The sequence below is a fragment of the Nilaparvata lugens genome, chromosome 2 (assembly GCF_014356525.2).
Source record: "Nilaparvata lugens isolate BPH chromosome 2, ASM1435652v1, whole genome shotgun sequence".
In the NCBI taxonomy this organism is placed as follows: Eukaryota; Metazoa; Arthropoda; class Insecta; order Hemiptera; family Delphacidae; genus Nilaparvata; species Nilaparvata lugens.
The window spans coordinates 72,065,764-72,090,479 of NC_052505.1; the positions used below are offsets into that span (position 1 = coordinate 72,065,764).

The 24,716-nt window shown below is 32.3% G+C and overlaps 2 protein-coding genes across 7 annotated transcripts; both read right to left on the reverse strand.

Moving 5' to 3' along the window:
- Nucleotides 1–289: 289 nt before the first annotated feature.
- Nucleotides 290–8,165, reverse strand: LOC111043975 (TNF receptor-associated factor 3). 5 transcript variants are annotated; one of them, XM_039421642.1, is made up of 6 exons: nucleotides 7,753–8,165; nucleotides 6,906–7,033; nucleotides 5,141–6,119; nucleotides 4,258–4,388; nucleotides 3,093–3,245; nucleotides 290–617 (listed from the first exon to the last, which is right to left on the reverse strand). In XM_039421642.1, exons 2-6 carry the CDS (start codon nucleotides 6,984–6,986, stop codon nucleotides 438–440), a joined length of 1,524 nt encoding a protein of 507 aa, XP_039277576.1. In that variant the 5' UTR covers nucleotides 6,987–7,033; nucleotides 7,753–8,165; the 3' UTR covers nucleotides 290–437. The 5 variants fall into 5 exon arrangements, with proteins under 5 accessions (XP_039277576.1, XP_022184714.2, XP_039277579.1 ...); XM_022329022.2 differs by having other exon boundaries at nucleotides 301–617; nucleotides 4,258–4,373; XM_039421644.1 differs by lacking the exon at nucleotides 7,753–8,165 and adding an exon at nucleotides 7,141–7,403 and having other exon boundaries at nucleotides 317–617.
- A 502-nt stretch (nucleotides 8,166–8,667) lies between these two features.
- Nucleotides 8,668–23,692, reverse strand: LOC111044000 (caspase-1). 2 transcript variants are annotated; one of them, XM_039421646.1, is made up of 6 exons: nucleotides 23,482–23,630; nucleotides 22,947–22,988; nucleotides 19,676–19,923; nucleotides 16,590–16,765; nucleotides 13,605–13,719; nucleotides 8,668–10,233 (listed from the first exon to the last, which is right to left on the reverse strand). In XM_039421646.1, exons 1-6 carry the CDS (start codon nucleotides 23,601–23,603, stop codon nucleotides 9,980–9,982), a joined length of 957 nt encoding a protein of 318 aa, XP_039277580.1. In that variant the 5' UTR covers nucleotides 23,604–23,630; the 3' UTR covers nucleotides 8,668–9,979. The 2 variants fall into 2 exon arrangements, with proteins under 2 accessions (XP_039277580.1, XP_039277581.1); XM_039421647.1 differs by lacking the exon at nucleotides 22,947–22,988 and having other exon boundaries at nucleotides 23,482–23,692.
- Between the last annotated feature and the right edge of the window lie 1,024 nt (nucleotides 23,693–24,716).

The window sequence follows — 24,716 nt, forward strand, 5'->3', positions numbered from 1 at the left end:
GCTATAGAATGACTTCAATACCATTCCTGTGTCATCTTCATGAAAACCACTACAACATTTAACAGAGAATCCTATGTGATATTAAGATTCCTATGAACGTTATAACCCAGCACGCTTGTTTGATTGCTCAGCATCCAATAACATGATCCAATCAGTATCGTTAAACCAGCTACTTGGATCGTTCGGATTGGTACACAAAAGCGTGCTTGTCTATGAACGTTAGCGAGAATCATTGTATAAATACGTTCCTAGTTATAATATAACTATTATATTATAATAAATTGCAGTATTTTTCGAAAGTCAATGAAATCAAAAATGTATTCAAAGAAAATATAAATTCATCAACGATCACAAATACAAGTCACTTTAAGGATCACAGTACAGTTTCTCAACTTATATAATTTATTAGAAGAAAATTGAAATGTACAGCAGCACAGTCATGATAGCGATGACACGTCATGGATGACATTCACTTGAGCCTCCAGGATGAGAGTATCATTTTTGATGTAGGCGTGGTCTGTCAGTGATCTATGCGGTACAAACATACGAAGACTCTTCGATGAATCGTTTTCTCTTGATATTGAACAGGCTCCAAACGTTTTCACCAGGTCATTGTTCTGGAAAATAAATTTATCACATATTAGCCCATTTCTCATTCGGCCAGAAGTATTTGTGAGACATATCTTCCCCGATTTATGAAAAACTGGATCAAATACTAGCCCATTTTCCAATACGATTTGCTTGGAGAACAATATACAATAAAATATAGAATCAATTCATAATAATTTATGGTAGTGTGATGGTTATAATATTGAAAATAAATGTATTGATTGGTTTATTCAAAACAGTGTAGGATTACGATTTTATCAATCAGACTTTATTGTTCATGTATTTGAATTTTGTGTGTGAATTTTATCGTAAGGAATTTATTTTTCTGTTGAAAAATAATTTTCTCACACCAAGATTTTGCTCACTTTCCTCCGGGAAGTCAGTGAGTTTTCAATTCAATGCAGGGTTGAGTTATTCTCACGGAACTGAGAATAGCGACATTCCTGTTAGCGATGGAAAATACACTGGTATTTGGGAATATTTCAAACTTGAATTTCCCTCTTTCCACGGAATTATGTTCTGTCTCCACATGTATCGTCGTTTTGTTGATGGAAGGGAAACATAATTCGCGTGGAAACTCGAGATTCAATCAAGCCGCGGCCGGAATTACATTAAAATCCAGAGGTAGCCTCAGGTCTCGAGGGTCCAAAATTAACGTGTTTGTAGAATTTGTTTATTGTTTAAATTTGTTAATATATATTATTTTCAGCCGTGGGTTATTGATGTAGTTTATGAATTATTTAAGTGAATGTGTAAATGTTTGTTGAAGATTAATATTAGTGAGTCAAATATAGTGTAGTGAAAATTCCAATAGTGATGAATTTATAGTTTGAACGATGGTGAGTGTCATTATATTTTCTAGCTCATGCTAAAAATACTTGAATGACAAAGCCCCTAGTATTATTAATTTGTAATAGAGAAATGAGTAAAGTTGTTCACGCTAACTTCGTCACTTAGATTTTCATATCAGAGTTAGCAAAACCTTACAGGCAGTTTTATTGAGTTATAGAATAGGTACCGTAATACATTTTTACAGATTATTTGTTGTCAAAATTTCTAGTAGTTGGTTCAGTCAATAAAGTTCACAAGTTGAATAGTATGCAAAAGTTTGTTGTTTATAAAGTCCCATGACTCGTCCTTTAGTATTTTAGAGATCTTCTACCCCCATCTGGGGCGGTTACAATAGGAAATATTATTTTTTTACTACACTTCAGAAATGCTGTAGGCTTACATCACTATTTATTATTTGGCAATTTCCTAGAATTTGAAACAATAAAATTAATAAATTAAATAAATTCTTTCAATTATGGAGAAATACCACATCTCTATCAATTAATTAGATATTTATTTATTTATTTACATACAAAAGCTCACAGAATAAATCCATGAAGAGCCTTATTGACATCAACTAGCTTAGATACATAATATTTGATGCAAAATAAGAATGAAAAAATAAAAAAGTAAACACAATTTTTGAATACTAATATGATAAGAAGAGGCGAAATGAAAAAATAATAAACTAATGATAATAGAAAAATGAAGAAGAATGAAATAAAACTAATAATAAAAATAAAATAAAGTTAATAGAGAATAGAGGAAAAATAGGACTTTAGAAGAGAAAAAAAAGAAATGAGGTAGTTTAGTACTGTATAATTATTTATCAATCATGTATAATTATTCAGTATAATTATTTATCAATCATGAGTCAGCTATAGAGCGATATGCTAGTTCACAGAATTTCTTAAAGGTTTGGAAACGGTCAGCAAACGGATCAATGCAGTGGCTTATTCTATTGTACAAACGTAAAGTTCTATATATTTAAGAATTGTAATGATGAGTCGTTCTGATGAATGGCATGTGAAACAGAATATTTGGTCTTGGTCTATTAAACGGGACATGAAGTTGCAATATATTTATAAATTCTGGCATGAATACTTGATTGTGTATGATATTATATAATAGCAAAAGGGAACCGACAGATCTCCTTTCTTCCAATCTTTGAACATTAAATATCAACCTTAAATTGTCTGTTGTAAAAGCTATCGGACAGAATGCGTTGAATTTTTTGAAATAAAGATACCTTAAAAATTTATTCTGAATTTTTTCCAAATCAAGAATAGCGCTGCTGTGAAATGGAGCCCAAACTAAAGCAGCATATTCAAGTTTACTCCTCACTGTAACATAGTACAATTTCAAAACAACATCACATGCTGTAAAAGGCCTACAATTTCGAAATAAAAACCCTAGCGACCTTTTAGCACCATTAATAACAATATGTGCTAGGTTTTCCTTAAACTCAAGAGTAGAGTTATATTAATACTAATACTTTCATAATTTAATTAGTATTAACATTAATACTCTCCATACTATCAAATTAATAAAATTCATCATGGAAATCTGTATCATAATTATATAAATTATTAAATAAAACAGTCAAAATTCTTGCAAGATAGAATTCTCACTTTCTGAAGCTATTAATTTACCTGTGTAAAACAGCTTTGATCTTTCAGAATGACAGTGGCGTGCATTTTGAACGGCCACTGAAGGAGGGAATCCCATTCACAATTTAACACGTTCATTGTGATAATCATATGCCGTCCTTTCCATTGCCCAAATCCATTAGGATGAAGCTTTATCTGTGGAAAAGGCAATTCATTCATTTGGATACAACTAAAGTTAAACAGACTTCAGGAAATACTATCATAAGGTTGACATATTGTTCAATTATATATTAGCATAGAGAAACAATAGCGTAAGCAGATATCCCATGGTATAGGGCGTTTATGTCGCAACTTTTACTGTTATCTCAAGCCGATTACTGTTGATTATTGACGAATTTTACTGTTTTGTAGGGGTGAGAGTGTATGAATGACACAATATGAGAGACTAACAGTGTCACACAGCTTCACGGGTAAGAATTACATGGACTATCGGCTTGAGATAACAGTAAAAGTTGCGACATAAAAGCACATACCATGGGATATCTACTTATGCTATTGTTTCTCTATGATATTAGTTTGTCAGGTATTTTTATAATGTAGCAAGTCTTCTTGTTACTAAGAAAATTACTGAGTTTGCTTGCACGATATTCGATTAATATCGAATATCGCAACCAAAACTCTAAAAAATAGTATATTCAGGATATTCAGAATTCTAATGTACTTTTAGTGAATATTCTCAAACAGAATAGAAATTGCAATTGGAAATGTGTTAAAGATAAATCAAATTAACAAATTTGTAAAAGTTCATTTAAATTTCAAATAATATATCTTAGGCTCTATATTTTATAAATTAATCTTCAATTGAAAAACTAACAGCATAGTGAACTAATATTGTCAATCATTTAAGCATCATCACAATAATAATAGAGTCAGAGTTAAGGAGATGACCCAAATTAAATAATCCCAGTATTTGATTGAATAGGTAATTTCATGAAAAATAATTCTTGAAGGTATGCATACAGAAAGTGTGCAGCGGTCTTAGGAGAATATAGGCTAGATATAACTGTAATATATTTCAGCTTCTAAGACCGTTGAAACTTGGGATACATGACGACTCTTTCTGTATACATGTGTACACACCCTAATTTAGCACCAAAATTTTAGCTATAAGAATTCAAAACTATTTAAAATTATCTGAAATGATTACCTGCATTTTGTAGCCATACTCTTCGGAGTAGAAAGAGGGACTTTGTAACACCACGTTCCGTTCTTTTGATTCTGAGAAGTGATATTCGAAATCAGTGACACACCAGAGTAAGTGACCTGAAATTTGGATAGCTGTAATCAATCATATCAAGACATTGAAATCATGTATGCGTAGTGAACTACAATAAACAGCAGGAGGCTGTATTAATCATAAAACATTTCTCCAGTAGCTACATATAAAAATTATTTTTAGTAGGCGTATTCTGGGTTTACGTGGAAATGCAGATGAGGCATAGGGCCTACAGGGCAGCTGAATGCAGTTTAGCTATGCATGCAACCAAAACCAATGGCCAGAACAATGCACATCATGCTAAATTAAACAATTCATCTCAACAAAAACCATAATACCTATTTTCTGGTAACATTAAATTTTTAAATGATTTATTATTACATTATTCACCTTTCCACTTGAAATTATGCAGCAATGTGAAATTTCAATTCTACACCTTAATTGTATAGAACTTATCCTGATATAAATTTGCATTTCTTGTGCATGTATGAATTTTAACATCAATGACTATCATTGGTCAAAGAAACTGCAATTATTTATGTTATTCATTTTCTTTACTATTGAATAAGATGTCTTTAAGCTGTGCACCACGCTTTTGGAAACTTTTTACTGATTTTTTCAAGTATCTCGATTTGGATACTATAAACCAAAATGGAACAAATTTCTGAGGAAAAACGTTTTTACTTTTTGAGATATGTGCGTCTTAAGTTTAAATCGTAGGGTAAATCCATTTCAAATTATGGTAGGAAATTCATGGATACATTCTCATAGAGTTATATACGAAATAGGTAATATCCTTAATATTTGGACTCACCATTTGAATAAATAGGCAAATCATCCTGATAGACTGGAATTGGAAGTTCAATCGACTTTACAATTTCTAGGTTTGGATCGTTACTACTTAGGAGTGACTCCACTCTGTCCAAGCGTTTCATAACCGTAACTTTCCACAGAGTCAAGTTTCGGATTAACTTATCTACGTTTTTGAGATCCTCTTCTATTTTCAATAATTTGTCTTGCTGTTGGTACCATAAGCTACTGACCATCACATTCTCCTTCGATAGGAATTGCTTGAATTGTTGTATGTCCCTTTCACAAGTTCGCATCTGCTCTGTACACTTCTCTTGGCTTTCTACAACACTCTCATTCAAATCTATCAAGCTCAACATGGATTTGCTTTTTGTTACGCTGTCAACTTGAAGTTTTTCAAGTTCTTTGCCAATGTTGCGGAGTGAGGCCATCCTATTTTCTTGTACGTACTTCCAGTAATTGAAATGTTCCATTAGTTTTTCGGCCTGGGTGGAGCACATGACTTTGGCATTGGTGAGTTGTGTGCTGAGCCTGTTGCTGCTCGTCTCCAGGTTCCGAGCTAAGGAGGCCAGCTTCTCCACCTCATCCTTCAGTTGGATTTCGCCTTTTAATCGCCACTGTTCCTCTTGCACAGTGGTTTCCTGTAGGTTATTGACAATTGTCATGACTGTTTGTTGCCATTCCTCGCAACGCTGACACCTCTCATGCAGCTTGGCCACCTCATTCAGCCAATTGTACTCGAATTCCAAGCGCTTTTGCTTTTCATCCTCTACTTTATGCTGCAGAATTGTCAAATTTCTCTCCACATCTTTCAAAGACGAAGAGCTGTTGATCTGTTGGGAATCAGCATCGGATTCTCTAGTCTTGGACAAAGATATCTCACACAGCGAAGAAAGATGAGCATTTTTCTGTTGTCTGGTATAATAAACACCACACCCCTTTGGACACTTCTCAAGAACAAGTCGACAGTGTATCGCATGACTCTGAAAAGTAACAAAATATTTATAGATTTTAATCAAAATAAATAAGTGAATTCATTCTCCACTTCTATAAATGCAATATCCATTACCTCTTTACTTATCTCAAAATTATAATTAAGTGTATATAATTATATAATTGGCATATAATTGTATAAAATTATGATTTAATCATAATTGTATACACGCAGATATGATCTGGTTGTATTAACATCCAAGAACAAAAATCTTTACCTAGGATTTGATATGGTGGAAATTTGTAATCAATGTATTTCACTATAAAAGAATGATTAACAAAACATTGATTGTGGACAGTGAATATTTTATTAAGTATTCTTATTTTTTATATAGGTAATCTATTCTTTCCTTCTAGAATCGCAAAATAGGATTATGAAACAGACTTTTTACAACCTATAACATTATGTTTAACTAACTTAGTACAGAGATTGAATGAAAGGTTTGAGTTTTCTCGTCTTGAAAGTAAGAGATTATGTCTCGTTTTTACGGCTGTACAAAAATTAATGATAATATAATGTATGAGCAACACCAATAACACAATAATAAGCGCACCCATAGCCATAGCCACTTCTAATACAGCGGTGTTAGAGGTGGCTATGGCGCACCCCACCTTAACCTTTGGGAGTGCGGTTTTATACTGTAATTATATTCTATTGATTCATGATCTAAATATATTAATTTTCTATTATTAGCCTATCTATTGAGTTTATTCACACATACATGAAAGATTCGAAGCCACGAAATGAAATTGAGTTATAACTTTAATGAATTTACCTGCATCTTCCGGCTGGGAAATGATTCCTCACAGTAAGGACATCTGGGGAGATATTTATCTCCTCTACTTGTAGATTCCATAGTCTCTATTCAGATTGAGGAATGTCAAATAAAGTTACCTGTACTTCCTGCAAATATTACAAGTGAATTTCTGTAAAAGTTTCCAGCTCACATCGCTAAATGTTAGATAAGAATTAAAATATATTTAATGTAAAACAATGAAAAGAGGACTTACTAAAAAACAGGCTAGCATTATTTGAAATCAATAATAGCAACTTAATTCAATGCTGATCTATTTTTGTGTGTCTCAAATATTATTAAGTGATCATATACTCCATTGGTTGGAGAGAGATAAATGTATTGATCAATATGAATCAGTGATGCTTGTCACTCTCCAAAGTTTCATTGTTATTATCTTATCTTTCCCAAAACACTTGAGAAGATAATTCCAAGCAAACATTTTGTTCAAGTTATAGATTTACCATTCGGCCTACATTGAACTACATGTGCTACTCTTACATAATGATATGAGTTAATCACACATTTCATTTGTGAAAATGTTGGGACCCAAAACAATCTGCTTATGATAGATAAGAATGTAAAATGCCAATTCTATTTTGTTTTGGGTCCCCAATAACATTACCAAATGGAATGATGTTTTTTAATTAAATAATTAGCATAATTTTTTTTTAATGTATTAATTCAGGGCTACTTTCTTGTATTTTCTTGATGGTGTGATCACCGAAACTCGTAGTTATGCTACAAGTTGTATTCTTTTTTTATTATTTTAAAAGGGTACTATAATTCTATTTTATAAATTAGCATAATATATTCAAGTTCAACTTACCGTATAAAATCTCTTATCTGAAAAATTGCACTTCCAACAATCCGTTCATGAAAATAGTAGTGTACTCTCAAACCATGAGCCGGTGAAATTTATAAACTTTTACTATATGGTAAATGATATAACGAATATTATGTGAATGTGTGAAAAATAGAAAGATTTTAGGATCGTTAGGAAGTACAGAATTTAGCGGTCAAATATGTTTAAAAAGGAAAGTAGGCATTCACTTGGATTTCTGTACCTACATTTTACCAAACAATAAACACAAGTTGCTAGACTAGAATGAATGAGTCTCCATTCAATGAATGAGATAGTTCCACTATCACTGATGATTCAGAATACCACTCCCCCGTCTTCAACTGTCTACAGAGTAATTACTGATGTTTACTGTATTAGAGAGGTACAGGAATAGATAGCTACTGAATCACACACTGCTTATGACTGATAACCACTATCAGAGTGTATATACACTCTTGATAAAAGCTATTCTGGAAATAGTGAGTAAACCGAGAGTATAGAGAATGAGTCAAGGGCGTAAATTTAAGAACATGCTTTCAATCAAGTCCCTAGTTTGAAGTAAGAAAATGTTGGAAAACTATCAGTTTTTTTATTTGTTTAAGATTTGTTGTCGTTGAAATAAAAATGGTCAATCTTGAACCATTTACAGTTTACATGCATTTTTAGAATTAATCTCAAGCTAATATGTTTCAAAGGGAAGTATGCAGTTATTAGGTCTAATTTCTGTAGATGAATATCATCTTTATCTCTAATGACTGGACAGTATCTCTTCAATAATAATCGATTAATAATCATACTCTGTATTAAAACTTCCAAGGCCTGTGAGATATTACTTTCAACAGAAAGTTGTCAAAGTATAACCATGACATATAATTAAGGAATGAAAGAAAAAAACCAAAATACCATTGCAAATTTAATTCTAACATGAGTAAATTATTACAAATGATAAAAGTAATGAAATGCATTAAATACAATAATTATCCTAATTGATATGAATTTATAAATATCACATCAGACGATATTGATGCAGGAGATTGATAAAAAATACATTAGGTATGAAAGTGTAAAATAGGTTTAATTTAGAATCCAATTTTAACTTGCCAAACCAAATACAGATTGAACAAGTTTTTATTTAGGTTATTACTTAAAGAGGAACTTGGAGAGACTGGCTAATCAGAGATGAATGGAGGTGAATTGTTGAGGAGGCCAACGTCCACGCAGGGCTGTAGCGCTTCATAAGTAAGTAATTGATTTAAAATAACAGAGAAGAATTATCAGTTTTGAAACATCAAGCTGGATTAAAAGAAAATATTAAAATAAGATGGTTCTGCTCTTACATCAAATTCAATATTTATAGAGTATATACTCACTACCTCCGTTTACGGAGGTAGTGATATACTACTAGAGTAAAACAATAATTAATTATAATATAGATTTTTTTCATCAATTCCAAAAGGAGTTGTTATACATTAATATCAGATTGGAATGAGAAATTAGGCACATTGATACTATATTAATCTTACAATCCAATGACATTGAAACGAGTTTCTATGGCAGATCTATGTTACTTACAAATAACATGATTTTTTTGTTCGTACTATACCCATAGAAAATAGAATGATACAAACTAAGAAATAATTACCAAATCAATAGGACCAAGTCTTTTGTTCGCGAACAAGTAGTTTTTCCAAAACACACTTAATATAACATAACACTATTTAGAAAAAATTAAAATTTAAATGCACAAGAATAAATGCTAAAAACTTATTTTAAGTTTTATAAATAACATAATGACTATCCCTCCTGAGGTACTGTGAAAAACAGTAGTTTTCTATAACAGTAGATCTAGAATAAGATTCATTTCAAAACTCTTATCAAAGACGATCAAAATAGGAATCAATTGAACACTTTTACAAAATAGTAAGCTTCACCGGTTGCACAGAAGTCTGATAACTTTTAATCCCGATTAAATGCCACGAGAGCCAATCAGAGAAGTCGTCTTCTCAGAAAAGCCTTTTCTGTTTGGTTCTCATAGAATTTAACAATGAATCAATTTTAACAGGCTTTAGTGAAACCGGGCCTTGGACTTGTCAAATATATTGACTGTTATATAGCTTTGAAGGCAACTATGCTTTCATCACATTAGAATTTCACTTCTATTACTTTCTCACTTTGCACATAGTCTTAGAAACCCGATTAGTTGCTAATATAATTATGTTGGCATTGGTTGAGTCTTTATGTTGAACTTCAAGAGGCGGGTGAGCATGAACGTGATGCAAGGAATTTGCTTTTGAGCATGCATCCTACTATCGTTGGGAACATAGGATTCAAAGTCGAAGGCCACACGCTGATTGACCAGCGTCAAGAGGGTGAGTATGTCGTAGTCGGTGCCGATTTCGTCGAGCACACTGCACAGCGCCTGCACGAACCACGAGCCTCGGGCTGTGTTGCGCCACGAATAGTACTCTGCAATCACACATTTACGCTCATTCACCATATAAAACATTCTAAAACTTGACGGCAAAAATAATAATATAATATTATTAATAATAATCATAATACACCGTGATTCAAAAAGAATACCACAACTTTGAAAATTGGTAACTCTGCAAAGAATAAACGGAGAGTAAAGAACTATCTGTCATCGATTCGAGGAAGCTCTGAAGTTTTTTTAGTTCCTTATTTAGTCCCATTGGCACTCATCTGTCCATGCCTATTTGAATGAAAACTATCCGAGGCAATGGATCGGCTGCTAAGCAGCTCGAGACAGAGCACTTCATCACCAGCCTCCAAGAGATTTTTTTCTATGGGGGTACGTTAAAGATAAGGTGTATCGACCGCCTCTACCAGCTAACATTGAGGAGCTCAAACAAGAAATAACTGCAGCTATACAAACTGTTATGCTCGATATGCTACTGAGGGTGTGGAACGAGTTCGAGTATCGTATTGATATCACTCGAGTGTCTGGAGGGGGTCACATTGAACATTTGTGAACTTGTTTTCTGGTGGGGAAAAACTTGATTTAATACTCTTCATTTTGATTTACAGCCCAAGTTTCTATCATGTTTCCTTGATTAAATACAGATTTTCAAAGTTATGGTATTCTTTTTGAATCACTCTGTATTATATGAGTGAAATCAGAGCTACATAAGGTATTTTGACTCAACTTATTACACTTTAATTTTATTTTTACTTAGTTTTTTGATTTTATCAACTTGATATAATACAGGGTATAATACTTGATATAATAACTTGTTATAATACCGAGTGTTTACGAACTACCAACCAATACTCTAGGGTATTTTTCCTGGGTAAAAAATATACCTAAATATAATAATTTATAAATAGTCTGGTACCTTTAAAAAAATCATGTACCAATCGATCGGCAATTCGATTTACTAAAAAAAGTTATTAGTTTTTGTAAAACCATCGGTTTCTAGGTTATTTAAGAAACATTTTAAATGACCGCCATTTTGTTTTATGAATTTAAAAAAGCATCATAATTTTTTGTAGCTTTGTCTAGTTGTTATAAATGATTGTGCAGTTTCAATTTCGTATGTTTAACCATTATTTGGGAAAAAATAATAAGTGAAAAAAGCAAAATGGCCTGTATGTGAGTAACTGAAGACTTCAGGACAATTGAAATATGATAATTAGATATGTTTTTTACCCAGGAACAATGCCCTAGAGTATTGGTTGGTAGTTCGTAAACACCCTGTATAACTCAAGTTTTATAATCATAAAATAAAAGTACCATTGAAAAACTAGCGCTTTACTGCAGAATAGAGAGAAGAAAATAATTTTCTGCCCGTTCAGAATCTCTTTATGTATTGAATTATTTAATAAACTCTATCATCAATGTTGAGTATAGTTTGATCTTGAAGTACCGCACATGTTAATCGGTTCTAGGATCGGTTAATAGGATTTGTCCATATATTGTGTCGTTTGTTAACCCAATTATCCCCACATCAAATATTAAATTTAACAGTTAGGGTGACAGCGTGGCAGATGCCAGTAGAGCAAAAACCTTTTCAGAGTTCTTTACACACCGTTCACTTAAAATACCTTAGAAGAACCTTTGACACACCTAGACAAATTCAAACAACTACTTGTCTTATCATAATAAGCTGCGTACAGACTTGAGCGCCACGAGGCGCATTTCACTTTCAATCAGCTGATTATATTTGTATCTGTACAGAAGCAGTAAGGTAAAGATACTAGGTATTCTAGGTACCTTGGTACAGATATAATCAATTAAACATGAAAAGTGAAATGCGCGTGTTCGTGACGCTCAAGTCTGTACGCAGCTTTAACTGCTATAATTCATAATTATTATAATCTGCAGTGCTTGAATTCACTTTTAGCCACTCTGGTTGAATAGTCCTAGTAGCAATGTTTCTATTTTTGCATGTACTGTATGCGTAAACAGAACACAATAACGTACAGCTATGAATTTTACTTTGTATTATGGTTTGCTGCTAATATAAGTCACATTAAACACATTTATTTGTAAAAGAATTACTTTAAAACATTGAACGGAAATATGAAGATATTCAGTGCTAAAGACTTGATAAATTTTTTGGATCCCTCTGTGTATGGATATATTATTTCTATATCCTCCTGACTTTTCTGACTGCTCTCTGCGTGTACACTGCACACGCCCTCAGAGTTGGATTTGTAAACATTCAATCCATAATAGGCAGGCCTATTACAGTATGATAAAAATAGAATCTTGTAAAATAGTATATACAGTATGATGCACAGTAAGTAGTTGGAGTGCCACACGCTACACCAGCTTATTTTACAAATTATCATGAGTAACGAATCAAGCTGTAATTATTGAAAAGTGATGAGGAAACATGCGATTTTGTTCAACCTTTGAGAAATGGGATTCCTATAATTGAAGAAGTCATTTTGTGACCTTTGAGAAATGGGATTCCTATAATTAAAGAAGTCATTTTGTGATTACATAAATACCATGAATTGATTTATGTAAACATTTTAATTTGATGTTTTCAACATCGTATTCAATTGAATGAGAAAGTAGGTATATCACAAAAGCTTGATGTTCGTTCGACTGTATTCTTAGAAACTCAACGTAATAATGACTGAAAAAAGCTACGGCACAAAATAAATAGCTAGTAGTTTTATGAACAGTAGACCTCATGAAGTTTTCTCTTCCACTAGTATCTGATGTCACCTATTTGAAATGTTAACAAACTCAGTTCACGTTTGAATTTGTATTCTATATGATAATTCATCCAGTTCCGTGATAATCATTCCATCTGATGAAAATATTCCTCAAATATTTGAAAATTAATTGATAATTGATTTGTTCATTTAATTATTTTTAATCACCTATTATATTTGTTTTTTCAAATGTGAGCATATTGAGACTGATGGGCACGCATAATAATACCATGACTGCAAAACAAAATATTGAAACCATATATAGAAATAGACACGGCTTCTCCAGACATCTGTGTAATGCATGCAATGAATAATCCACTTGTCAGCTGATTGATTATGAATAATTCTAATTGTAATTGTAATTATGAAAATATTGTGATATCGGAGTATGGAGGAATTCCTTTTCTTTTCATATCATCCTTAAAATGCAAAATTTCAAAAAAAACCTTGTTTATACATCGACTCGCAGTTGAAAAAGGAATATTCCTGCCAAATTTCATAGAATTCTATCAACGCGTTTGGCCGTAAATGCGTTACATACATACAGACTCACTACGTTCGGTCAATGATTAAACTGGCGAATTTCAGTGAATACTATTAGCAAATTACAAAATACTGTTTTTAATCATAAGTGGATTGAGACTCACGAGGGATGGTTGAATAAGCGATAAGGAAGTCGGCATGTACTGGAATTTTATAAGTCGAGCTGGAATCAGTTTGAGTCATCTTGATTCCACCATCCAATTTATCACCTTGACAAGCCTGCAAAATAAAAGTAGAAAAATGAAAAAACCTGTAAAGATCAATTTAAAATTATCAGGTTTAGAAAACTTCTTTAGTCTATAATATCTATAGAGGAAAGAATTAGCTTACAGACAAAATACAAAAGATGGGATAGGAAATTCACGAATGACGCATCATCAAGTTTGAACTACTGGACTGATCAACTTGAAATTTTGTATATAGATTTTCAATTTATCGAGGATGGTTATAGGCTTATGTTTATATTTTCAATTCTTCAAGATTTTAGTAGGTCAAGTTTTCAGTTTGTAAAGTTTTTATTTGAACTCTTTCGGAGCACGGGTTACCTGCTAGGTTGAGTAAGATAAAAGAATAATGTTTTATACAGAAGATTTATTTGTCGAATTATTTAATAATTGCAAGTTGAACTAAAAAATGACGAAATCTCCAGAAAGTTCTGAAGCTAAACACTAATCTTAATGTGTTGTTTATAAAGCCTATAAAAAGGAAACTTCTCATTTTGCATCATACAGGTTGGGTGAAAAGTCCGAGAACAGCTTAATATCTGTTGTAGCAACTTCGGGAACCCTATTTTTTCACTCCTCCTCCGCCTCAAGGCCCAGGAAGCGGGCGACCCCACAGGGGTCGGTCCAGAGGCTGGCGGCTGTCAGTAGTGACGGTTTCGAGGGGCAGCTGAAAAGATGCTCTGTGCTGTGGGGACCGCCGCCACAGTCGGGACATGAATCACTCCCACCATCAGTGATTCTGGACATGTAACTGTTCACAATCACAGAGTAGCCCTATCTCAGTTGAGCAAGGATGGTGCGGATTCTTCTGGGCAGGCTTTTCTCATCAGCATTTATTTGAGTGGATACCCCCCAAACACAGAATTAAGCCTCAGTCTGCTAATGCTCTCGTCGACCGTCTTTTTGTGTATGGACTTGATCCCCTCCTTGTACCTTGCGCTATCGATGGATGGTCTTGCTTCCAACCACCCAATTTCACTGATCAGATCATTTACTGATCTTCTTATATGTTTTGGGGGCAGTTCCTTTAGGGTAACATGGTGGCAAGGATGATCCTGTTGGTGGCAGGCTAACAGGTACTGCTGGGATATGATGCTGTTATGGCACTTGACTGTGAGTATTTCAGTCTCGCGATGCAGATGGTCCTCATCTGACATGAGTATACAGCCAGTTGATGTTCGTAGGGTTGCATTTTGGCATGATTGTAAATTACGCTAATGTGTATCCGAGAGCTGAGGTGACCAAATGGGTGCTGCATAGTTCAGGAGGCCTGTTTATGGCTTTGTATGACCTCAGCAGTGTTTCTTTGTCTTTGCCCCATGTACTGCCTGTAATGCACTTAGCACGCTGTTCCTTGTCTTCAGCTTTCCGCGTTCTTGCTGCGCATGTGCATATAACGTTAGAAGAGGAACGAATGTAACACCGAGGATTTTCGGGTTGGGCAATGTTGGTACCCTATGGCCATTGAACTCGATTGGTAGCTTACTTCCAATGGTGCTTACTTCTCTAGTCCATGTCGTGAACAGTGTTGTGGATGACTTCTCTGGTGACAGGCAAGAGACAGGCTATGTGATTTGAACCATTCCTCCAGTGTTCCCAGGTATGTTGTCGCACATGATGTCCAGGTTGTTGCCAGTTGCAATATCTCATACAAAAAGGTAAATTGACGGTGGGTGTGATTGGGGATCCTCCTCAAATTGAAAAATACTACTTTACTATGACTTTAAAAATCTGGTCCGCGATCTTCTGAATATCTTCCAAACGGTTTGAGATATCGATATGCGGTTTCTGCCATTTATTTTTTTTAAATTCCGTATTGAAATCATGTTCTCATGGCCACCTTCCTATTTAAAAAAATAAAGTTGCATCCAAAATGACGGATCTAAGATGGCGGATCAGATTTTCAAAGTCATAGTAAAGTAGTATTTTCAATTCGAGTAGGATCATCAATCACACTCACATTGAAATTACATTTGTGTATGAGATACTAAGCTGTTCTCATACTTGTTTCTTCCCTTCCTGCTTTGAATAGTATTGATTAATAATGTGAATATCTTCGAAACGGTTTGAGATATCGATATGCGGTTTTCGCCATTCATTTTTTCTTGAAATTCCGTATCGAAATCATGTATTGCATGACCACCTTCCTATTTAAATAAAATGAAGTTGCATTCAAAATGGCGGACCAGATTTTTAGTCATAGAAAAGTAGTATTTTCAATTTGAGTAGGATCCCCAATCACACCCACCGTCAAATTACCTTTGTGTATGAGATATTAAGCCGTTCTCGGACTTTTCAACCATTCTGAATAATAAATATAAATAGTTCTCGTCTAATATGCGTATTCTTAGCTTTTACCGTTCTACATAACTTACAAATTTCTGGACCTTGAAGCCCCTAGTTCATGAACTTACAAGAATATGGAAAATTATATTTACAAATATTCTACTATTTTTATTATGACAGATAAGCTATTCTTGACGGAAAGTAGAAAACAGTACGTAAAGTCAGGCTGTGCCTTCTAAAATATAAAAAGGGAAAAACGTATTAGATATTCATGATTTAAGAGAAAGTTTAATGTTCGTAAGTAATTGTTTTCATTGCAATTTAATTAAACAAATTACAGGAAATAGTCTTCTATATTTTCTGAAAATATCATGGATTATATTTCTAGATGCTCGATATTCATATCCCTCTTCTGAATCTAAAAAGCTACAATCCCAATTTGAGAAAAAATGAATTTTTTCATGTAATAAAATAGAAAATCACCCTTTTAATATCTACTTAAACACAACATGTTTGGAAACACTTCATCAGAGGGGTTTTCCTCTTGCACAAAAAAATACCTGTTTTGTAAGAGCTAACCTGGATAAAAAACAACTTCGGTTTCCCTGCCAGTGTTTTACAGTTGTCTGCAGAGAATTTTGTCCATAGTATTTCCGGTTTATAAGCATGGTCTTTAGCGTATATAATTCCATGTTCTCCATGACTCAACACAGCAACTACGAAACAATCGAAGTCGGAATGATCCTCCTTACTTGCTGTAAAAAAAACCAAAAACATTCATTAATTACATTCATTCTGCAAATAGAGTAGGGCAGCCTAACGAGAATCAAGATTTGAGACTCCATTCTCAGTGCAATTTAAACTTGGGTAATTGTAATTGTCCCACCATTAAAAAAGTCAATAATACTAAGTACTTGGGAATCATAATTGATGAAAACCTTAAATGGGATGTTCATATTAAATAAATATGTAGAAAAATTAGATATTTATCTTTTAAATTTACCAAGTTAACAGAATTCTTAATAAGAACAACCTGAAAATGATGTATCATGCTCTAGTCAAGTCAATTCTGCAGTATGGCATAGTTGTTTGGGGAGGTTGTTTCAACTGTCATATTGCTGAATTATTTGTAGCACAAAAACTGATAATTACAACTATATTAAGCAAACCCAGGCTCTATCCAACGGATATGGTTTTTAGTGATTTTGAGGTCATGACTATACGTCAATTATACATAAAAACCGTAATTGAGTACTTGATAAAATATTGATCCGATTTTCCTCTCACAATAAACTCTACACTTAATTACTATAATCTAAGGGCCACTGCTAACAAATATGTAACCTATAACACTAATATTGAATGTATAAGGAGGCAGTTAATTTAAATAGGTACTAAAATAATAAACCTCATTCCAAATCACTTTCTCATGGACAATAAGATCAGCGGAAAAATTAAACTGGATATAAAAAACTGGACATACAGTAATTTCTTCTTCCATTTAGATATATGACTCGAGATTTCTGCTCCAGCATTGTTTTTTCTTTAATTTTTCAGTGGACTCGCTCACCTTTATTTTGAGTACCTATTCCTCTGTTTTCTTCCTTCACCCATTTCTCCCTTCCCTTTTTTCCTCATTACTTCTCTCTTCTTCTTTGCCTGCCTATTACATGGGAAACCATAGTTGGCTAGGTATCTTCCTCTCTTTTTTTCTCTTCTCCAACACACCCAACCACAAAGCCCATGGTTTTTATATTTGTAACATTTTATTGTGTTTTATTTGTTTCGTAATTCTTTGTAATTTGGTTTTGTCTTGTTTTGTGTGTTTTTAATAAAATAAATTGAATTGAAATTGAATTCCAAAATCAATAAAAAACGGAACATTTGTTAATGTGAATTCTAAGATTAATAATATAATAAGTTTGTATTAAAAATTTTGAGGCCCTGAAATTGATCAGTTGCGACCTGAAAACTCTGACACCAGACCTGAGCCAGCCAGGTCACTCGATAATTAGTATAATACCATCACTTCACCATCAACTCTATTAAAGAATGTTTTAGAAATAGTTTTCTAAGTATTATTTTCTTTTCTTTTCAAACGTTAGTTTTAGTATCTTTTTTTTATTGAATCGTATACTGTACTTATTGTTGTGTTAAGGAAACATATTTGGGTCATTACCTGTTGTTTCCGATGTGATATTGTGAATAAATAAATAATTAGTTCGTATTTGGAATTATATCTAAAGATTTGAATTGCACAAAGTCATGATTGATGTTAGCAGCTTGAGGACCTGCTGAAAATCATGTACTTATAGAAATTTGGTAATCCAAACAAGTTATGGCTTTAAAATACTCAATCGCTTTCAAATTCAGAATCTATTATTGTTACAAAATATTTAGATTATTACTGGAAATAATATTTCTGCATTAAACCGGTTGATTTGCAAAATACAATGAACAATGCAATTTTAAATCAGCATATTGAGAACATTATTTTATATTGCTCTGTTGAAGTGATTTGCTTAGAATTGCTTTGTTGATTTGAGAAAAAAAATTCAACTTGGGAAAAAGTTTTCAAAGTTAAAACTACGTTCTTGGACGTTTGCATAATATGAGAAACTCATTACATTCTAATTGCTAACCAAAATTAAAATCTTGAACAAAAAATAATGCAAACAGTAAATTCGGAGAATGGGTTTTAATGCTATAATCCATATTTTCTTGTAATATTAGCTTTTTCAGTTGTATGTCATTGGAAACCGTCAACACTATTGATCCAACTACCAAGTATTTATAGATTCGAAAACACACTTGGGTCATCGGTATCAGTTCAAGGCTTCCAGTGGACATCCACATAAAAACTGTAACATTTTACATGTATGATAAAACAATCTCATGCGAACCAAACAAAATACAATACAAACAATTTTCATTTCCATTAATATACAAATAAACAATCTAATCAATAAAATGTACATAATATTCAAAAATACAATAAATGAAATTTACTACAAATATAAATAAATTTCATTTTTCGGAAATTAACCTACTCAATTGTGGGAAACCCATGTTCTAGAGCAGGTGTAGTAGTAATACAATCAAATTTAGAGTGGGGGTGCAAATACCTTGGGTAAGTGAGCTCACATATTGTTCGAAATTATGTTTTCTATAGTATGTCTTCCAGTTGTTGTGATTCAGTTTTAAACGGCGCATTTAAATTTTCTTGTGTTTTCTATTATCTTGATGTGTACAGGAACTAAACTGTGGAGTTTTGGTGCTAGGTGGTTGAAGTGTCGTTGGTATGTTGCCTTCCTAACCACGTTCGTGATAAGAAGGCTTCTATTTATTGTGTTATGACAGTGGTTTCTGTTTTGAAAGCTTTCAAGATTCTGATTTGAAGCACATATCAAGTCTCTGGAGTTGGTGTGAAGACTATAAATATTTTTAATAATTATGAAATCGATGGACGTTTGCGTAGTACTTTTATTGACTGTCTTATGAAAAAGGTCAGCAATTCCATAATAATTGACAACACCCATAGTCTAAAGATATTTTACATTCTTCATTACTGAGGAAACGTAACGTTTACAAGAATTGAATGTTCATTTTGACATCTATTAAGCTGATGAGGGATATGAAAATGATCAGTAGGTTTATTGACGTACCTTCAATGAGTACATTCTCAACTTGATGGCATAAGTAGTCTTTGAACACGGCAACAGAAAAACCGAGTCTCGTCAAAGTGTTTTTTAGGTTGTCAGCATCTACATTTGTGCCATTTCTTTGTTTCAAAGAATCACTATCAAATTTCTCATGATTGAAAATGATTGCTAGGCCACGACTTTTATGGTTCATGTTGTAGAATAAGGATTCTTTTGCTACTGGACTCTTTGCCTCGTTCTTATTGCTGGCACTGAAACAAAACAAAGAGAAATTCGAATTCAATTTTGAAGAATACATTGAAACACAGAAAAGGTGAATTTAATTATCTAATTGAATTGAATTTACTGTAAAAACAATTCCAAAATAAGATGAGTATACAATACAAATAGACATCAGAACATGAGTTGGATAATACAATATTATCAATGTAACTTTTGGCACTGCGAACATAACATCCCTTGTGTGTTGGAGTGAGTTGCAGTTGACTTATCCTGCTTCAGTTCTAGTCAAGTACAAAATAGCTTACAATTTAAATGTATTAATGCTAGAGAAAATAACTACACCTATTATACAAAAATCGCAAAGCATCATATTATATAATAAGGAGTAGTAGCTCATACATGAGTTACTCCTGAGCATTGTCATCCTGCCACTCACAGCCAACACACAAGGTTTCCCTTATGTTGGCAGTGCACAAGGGAAATTAATTTTGCAGTTTTATATATGTATTGGTACTATCATTTTTCTACAGTATTTTTTACTCTTATGTACGGTATTTTGTATTTTATAATTGTAATTAAATTATACATTTCATCAATTTATACTTTACTGTAAATTGTTTTCAATTTGCAATAAATTAATTTAAATTTCTTTGGTTATACTGTAATCATTGAATCAATCTCAAGTCTATAGAAAAAAGGACAATATCAATAAATAAATGTATCAGCCAAAATGTAGCCACAATTTACTGATTAAAATATCATAATGAATAGTAGAGTATAATTTCTCCTCTTCAATTTACTTCAACAAAAAAATGCAAGCCGAATTAGAAATCTATAGTGGCATATAGACAGGGCTATATGCTTTTACATAAATTTCTATGTACAGTAGACGCTTAGTAAATGGAAATTAGCCGATACGACTAAGGCATTGCACCCTTAGTCTTCTAGCGCAACTTGGTCGTGGGTTCAAATCCCGCCGGCGGGCGTGGATTTTTTATCATCTCGTCCCATTACCTACGCACAAGCTAAAACTGCATGTGAGTATCATCCGCATAAAAAATGGTAGAAAGTCACGTAATGAAAAGCAGTGTTCGCCATTAAATTCTCATTTCTACATTCCCCGCTAATCTTCTCTAACCTCCCAACAATAGTCACCAATAATAATAATTTACAACCAAGAATAGCTACTAGCAATTCTCCACAATATGAATTTTCCTGTAGGCTCATTCCAGCACTTTGTTAAAACTAGAATTGTTTTAGTCTTACTGAATTATGATATGAATGTCACCAAAAAATATTACTAAAATTAGTAGTAATTTTGGAGTGATTAAGATGTATTATCATTAGCAAGCGATGTGGGTAAAATAGTGACGTTAGAGCAAGCAAGTTCTTATCATTATTATATGCATGACTTCAGATGTAGGTAGATAAAAATGTCAATAAATATAGATTCTTTACTATTTCAGAAATATATTAAACTGGAAGGTATGACGGTGTTTAAAAATTGATTTGCAACACAGTGAATGAAAAGAAGACAAAATAAGCAATAAACAAAAATGAATTAAAAGATCTTAGTAAAATTAATTATTTAATAAACTAATCTTTCGTACCTTGAATAGAAAACAACGCGCCTTGTAATCTCTTGAAAATATAACGACATTTTGTAAAATTCGAAACCAACATCGAGCGAATAAGAAATAATTCTCTCTAACTTCTATCAACAACTTGATAAGATTGTTCAAATTAGATTGTTGATTGGAAAAAAGTAAATTGAAATAGTGTGGGAATAAAGTTGAATGTTTGCATAAGAATCTTTGATCATCAATTCAAACATTAATATTATTTGAAGTAGTGTACTACATTCCATTCAAATTTAATAATAAAAATATAATAAAATTTAATAATAGTACAATATTGGCGTACATTTATATCAACAGAATCCATGCACAAAAATTGCCTGTAAGGAGAGGAGGTTTTATATCACATTGTAATGACAGTGGGCATAATTTTTGTTAAAAATTTATAATCGGAAACATTTCTTCTACATTATGAGGTAAATACCATTAAATTTCATTTTACATTAAAATTTGATTAGAAGGGGTTAAAAATTAGTATCGAAGATCTTGCAATAATTTAAATAATAAGTTGAAGATTTCAAATTGGAACTGAAGCTTGAGACCTTCCTCTTGCTCTTCCTATTGATGATGAACAACGATGGAATACTATTTTACGATTTTAGAAGAACATAATTACATAAAGAATGACAATAATCAGTCAATAAGCAAAGCAAAAAGTAAACTATTGAAAATCTACTTATACAGTAGGTATCTTATACTGGTTTTGGTGAGATTTAGTGATATTTATCCATGATAAAACACTATAATATTGTCTAATAATATCACGAATTCATTTGAAAGTTACATACATGTTCCGCCACTGAAGATTACAGTATCTCATCTGATAATGTGCCCAAATTAGTCTATATTTTCAAAAAAGATAACTGATAGATGGGGGATATTAATTTGACTGGAATGCAATAAACAATTAGATAATAGATATGGTATAAGAATGAAGCCATATTAGAAATTATCATTCAATCCAAAAATTGATTACAATTATTTTAGATTAGATGAGCATAATCTAGAGCAGTACTTTTGAGGACACCTAAATTGAATCAAAAACAAAAACTGTTAATGATTATAATTTAAATGAAATTTTTAATCCGATTATTGAAATTGGAAATGAATTTAGAACTTGCATTAAGATTGATTAAAAGAAAACTAAGGAGATAAAATTATCGCGATATCTGTTTTTTTTTCTATTTCAAAAAGATTTTTCAAGAAGAAAAAAAATTGATAGAATTGAAGAAAGACTCATCTTCATTGCTATTGTTTTAAACTATCAACAATTATTAACGTGTGATAAGAGACAATTTTAACTGAGATTAAGGAGAGACATAATATTATCATGCTCCTTCAGTTCAGACTGAATTTGAGTGATATAAAGTGGAAATAGTTTGTTTCCGTATTAATAAAACAAAATATTTCCTCACCGATTTTTCTTTTTCATCCGAGCTAACAGTTTCTTCCACCAACTACAACAAAAAAAGATGAAAATGAACAAATTTTGATTGAAAAATAGTATAGAAGAAATTAATAAGGAAATTATAGAAAGCTAATAAAAGGTCTGCAAGTAGCATAATTTTGGTATCATAAATAGTTTTAATCATGCAACAAATAATGACAAGGCAAAATGAATGCAGTATTCCGATGTTATTAATACTTTTAGACAATATTAGCGTAACTCATGTCTCAACTATTGACTAACAAAAATAGAGGATCTAAAATATTGTCTTTTTGCTCGTAAGCAAGCTACTAGCTTGAAATAATTTCAACAGAAAGTAACAATTATGAGAAATTGAATAGACTCATTTCAAATGGTTCTACAGCTTCAAAACAATAGATCACAGTTAGATTCACATATCTGGATTTATCTAGATACATAAAAAATGGAAACGCTACATTCCAAGGGCTATAGTGCTGTATACATAATAATTTATCCTATAAAAATAATAAATGATTGTTTACTCATTATTTGAAAATGAAAAAACGTCAGGTTCATCACTCCCATTTGCTTCAGATTTCGATTTATCAGTTTCCATTTCTGAAAAACAAAGAATCAAATCAGTGTACTTATTGATAATATTCATTTAATTAAAAACATGTAAGAGTTCACTGAATTCTAAAAAAATATATAAGAATAAGCAAATCTCAAAAGGACAAATGTTACAACAATAGATTAATCTAATGAAGGAATTAAGAACAGCACAGAATAGAGGAAACTAAGTGCCAGTTGCACAAAAGACGGTTAAATTTCAATCGTGATTAATTCGACGAGAACTAATCAGAGAAGCCGTCTTGTCAAAAAGGCCTTCTCTGGTTGGTTTTTTCAAAATTTATCACGGTTAAAACTTGACCGGCTTTTGTACAACCGTGCTCAAGTTGTTAAAAAGAACTAAGTCAAGAAATAAATAAATAGAAACATTTTACAGAGAAAGTTACAAGCATCAATGTGAATTAAACAAATTCAACAAATATTTTGGCGTTTCCAATGGGGACTTCAATAGTATCAGTATAATGATGATAAATGATACCGTTTCGATTGCATTATTCGTCTCTTGTATCATTGACACGTCACTAATCAACATTAGTGAATAATGAAAAGTTGATTCTTCACAGACACCCAAAGACTGAGGCGTTTGACTCCAACCATGACATCCAAAACTCCTTCAATGCATAATATTATGCCAATAAAAATTCCTCTATAAAAACAAAAATAAATCTTCATCATACATAAGCTATTATGATTATTTTCTTCAATAAATCATAACTCATAATTAATCTTATACAATTTCTCTGCTCTGCTATTTGTTTTCAATTTTGGGAAAATAAATTATTTTGATATTTCATAATAAAATAGTGAATGATGAATTAAAATTTATTCCAAGTGAGAAAATCTCTTGCAGGATGCAAAAACAAAGTTCTCTTGTACTGGCCTGTTTTTCCTTTTTCTTTGTAGTTATAATGTAGGACATGAGCTTTCGGATCAAAGTTATAGAAAAGATTTCAAGTATATATTTTTTATGATTTAGAAGTAGTAGTTGCATTCCAGGTCAGTACGGTCTCTTTAAATATGAGGTTGTTTTGTAAATTGGAAAGTACAATTGATTATATGGCCTATCCACATATGTCCTAAAGTAAGTTGTTGGTGTGATAATTGGTCCACTCCTTCTGTTAATCAATGCCTGTCTCATTGATGGAAT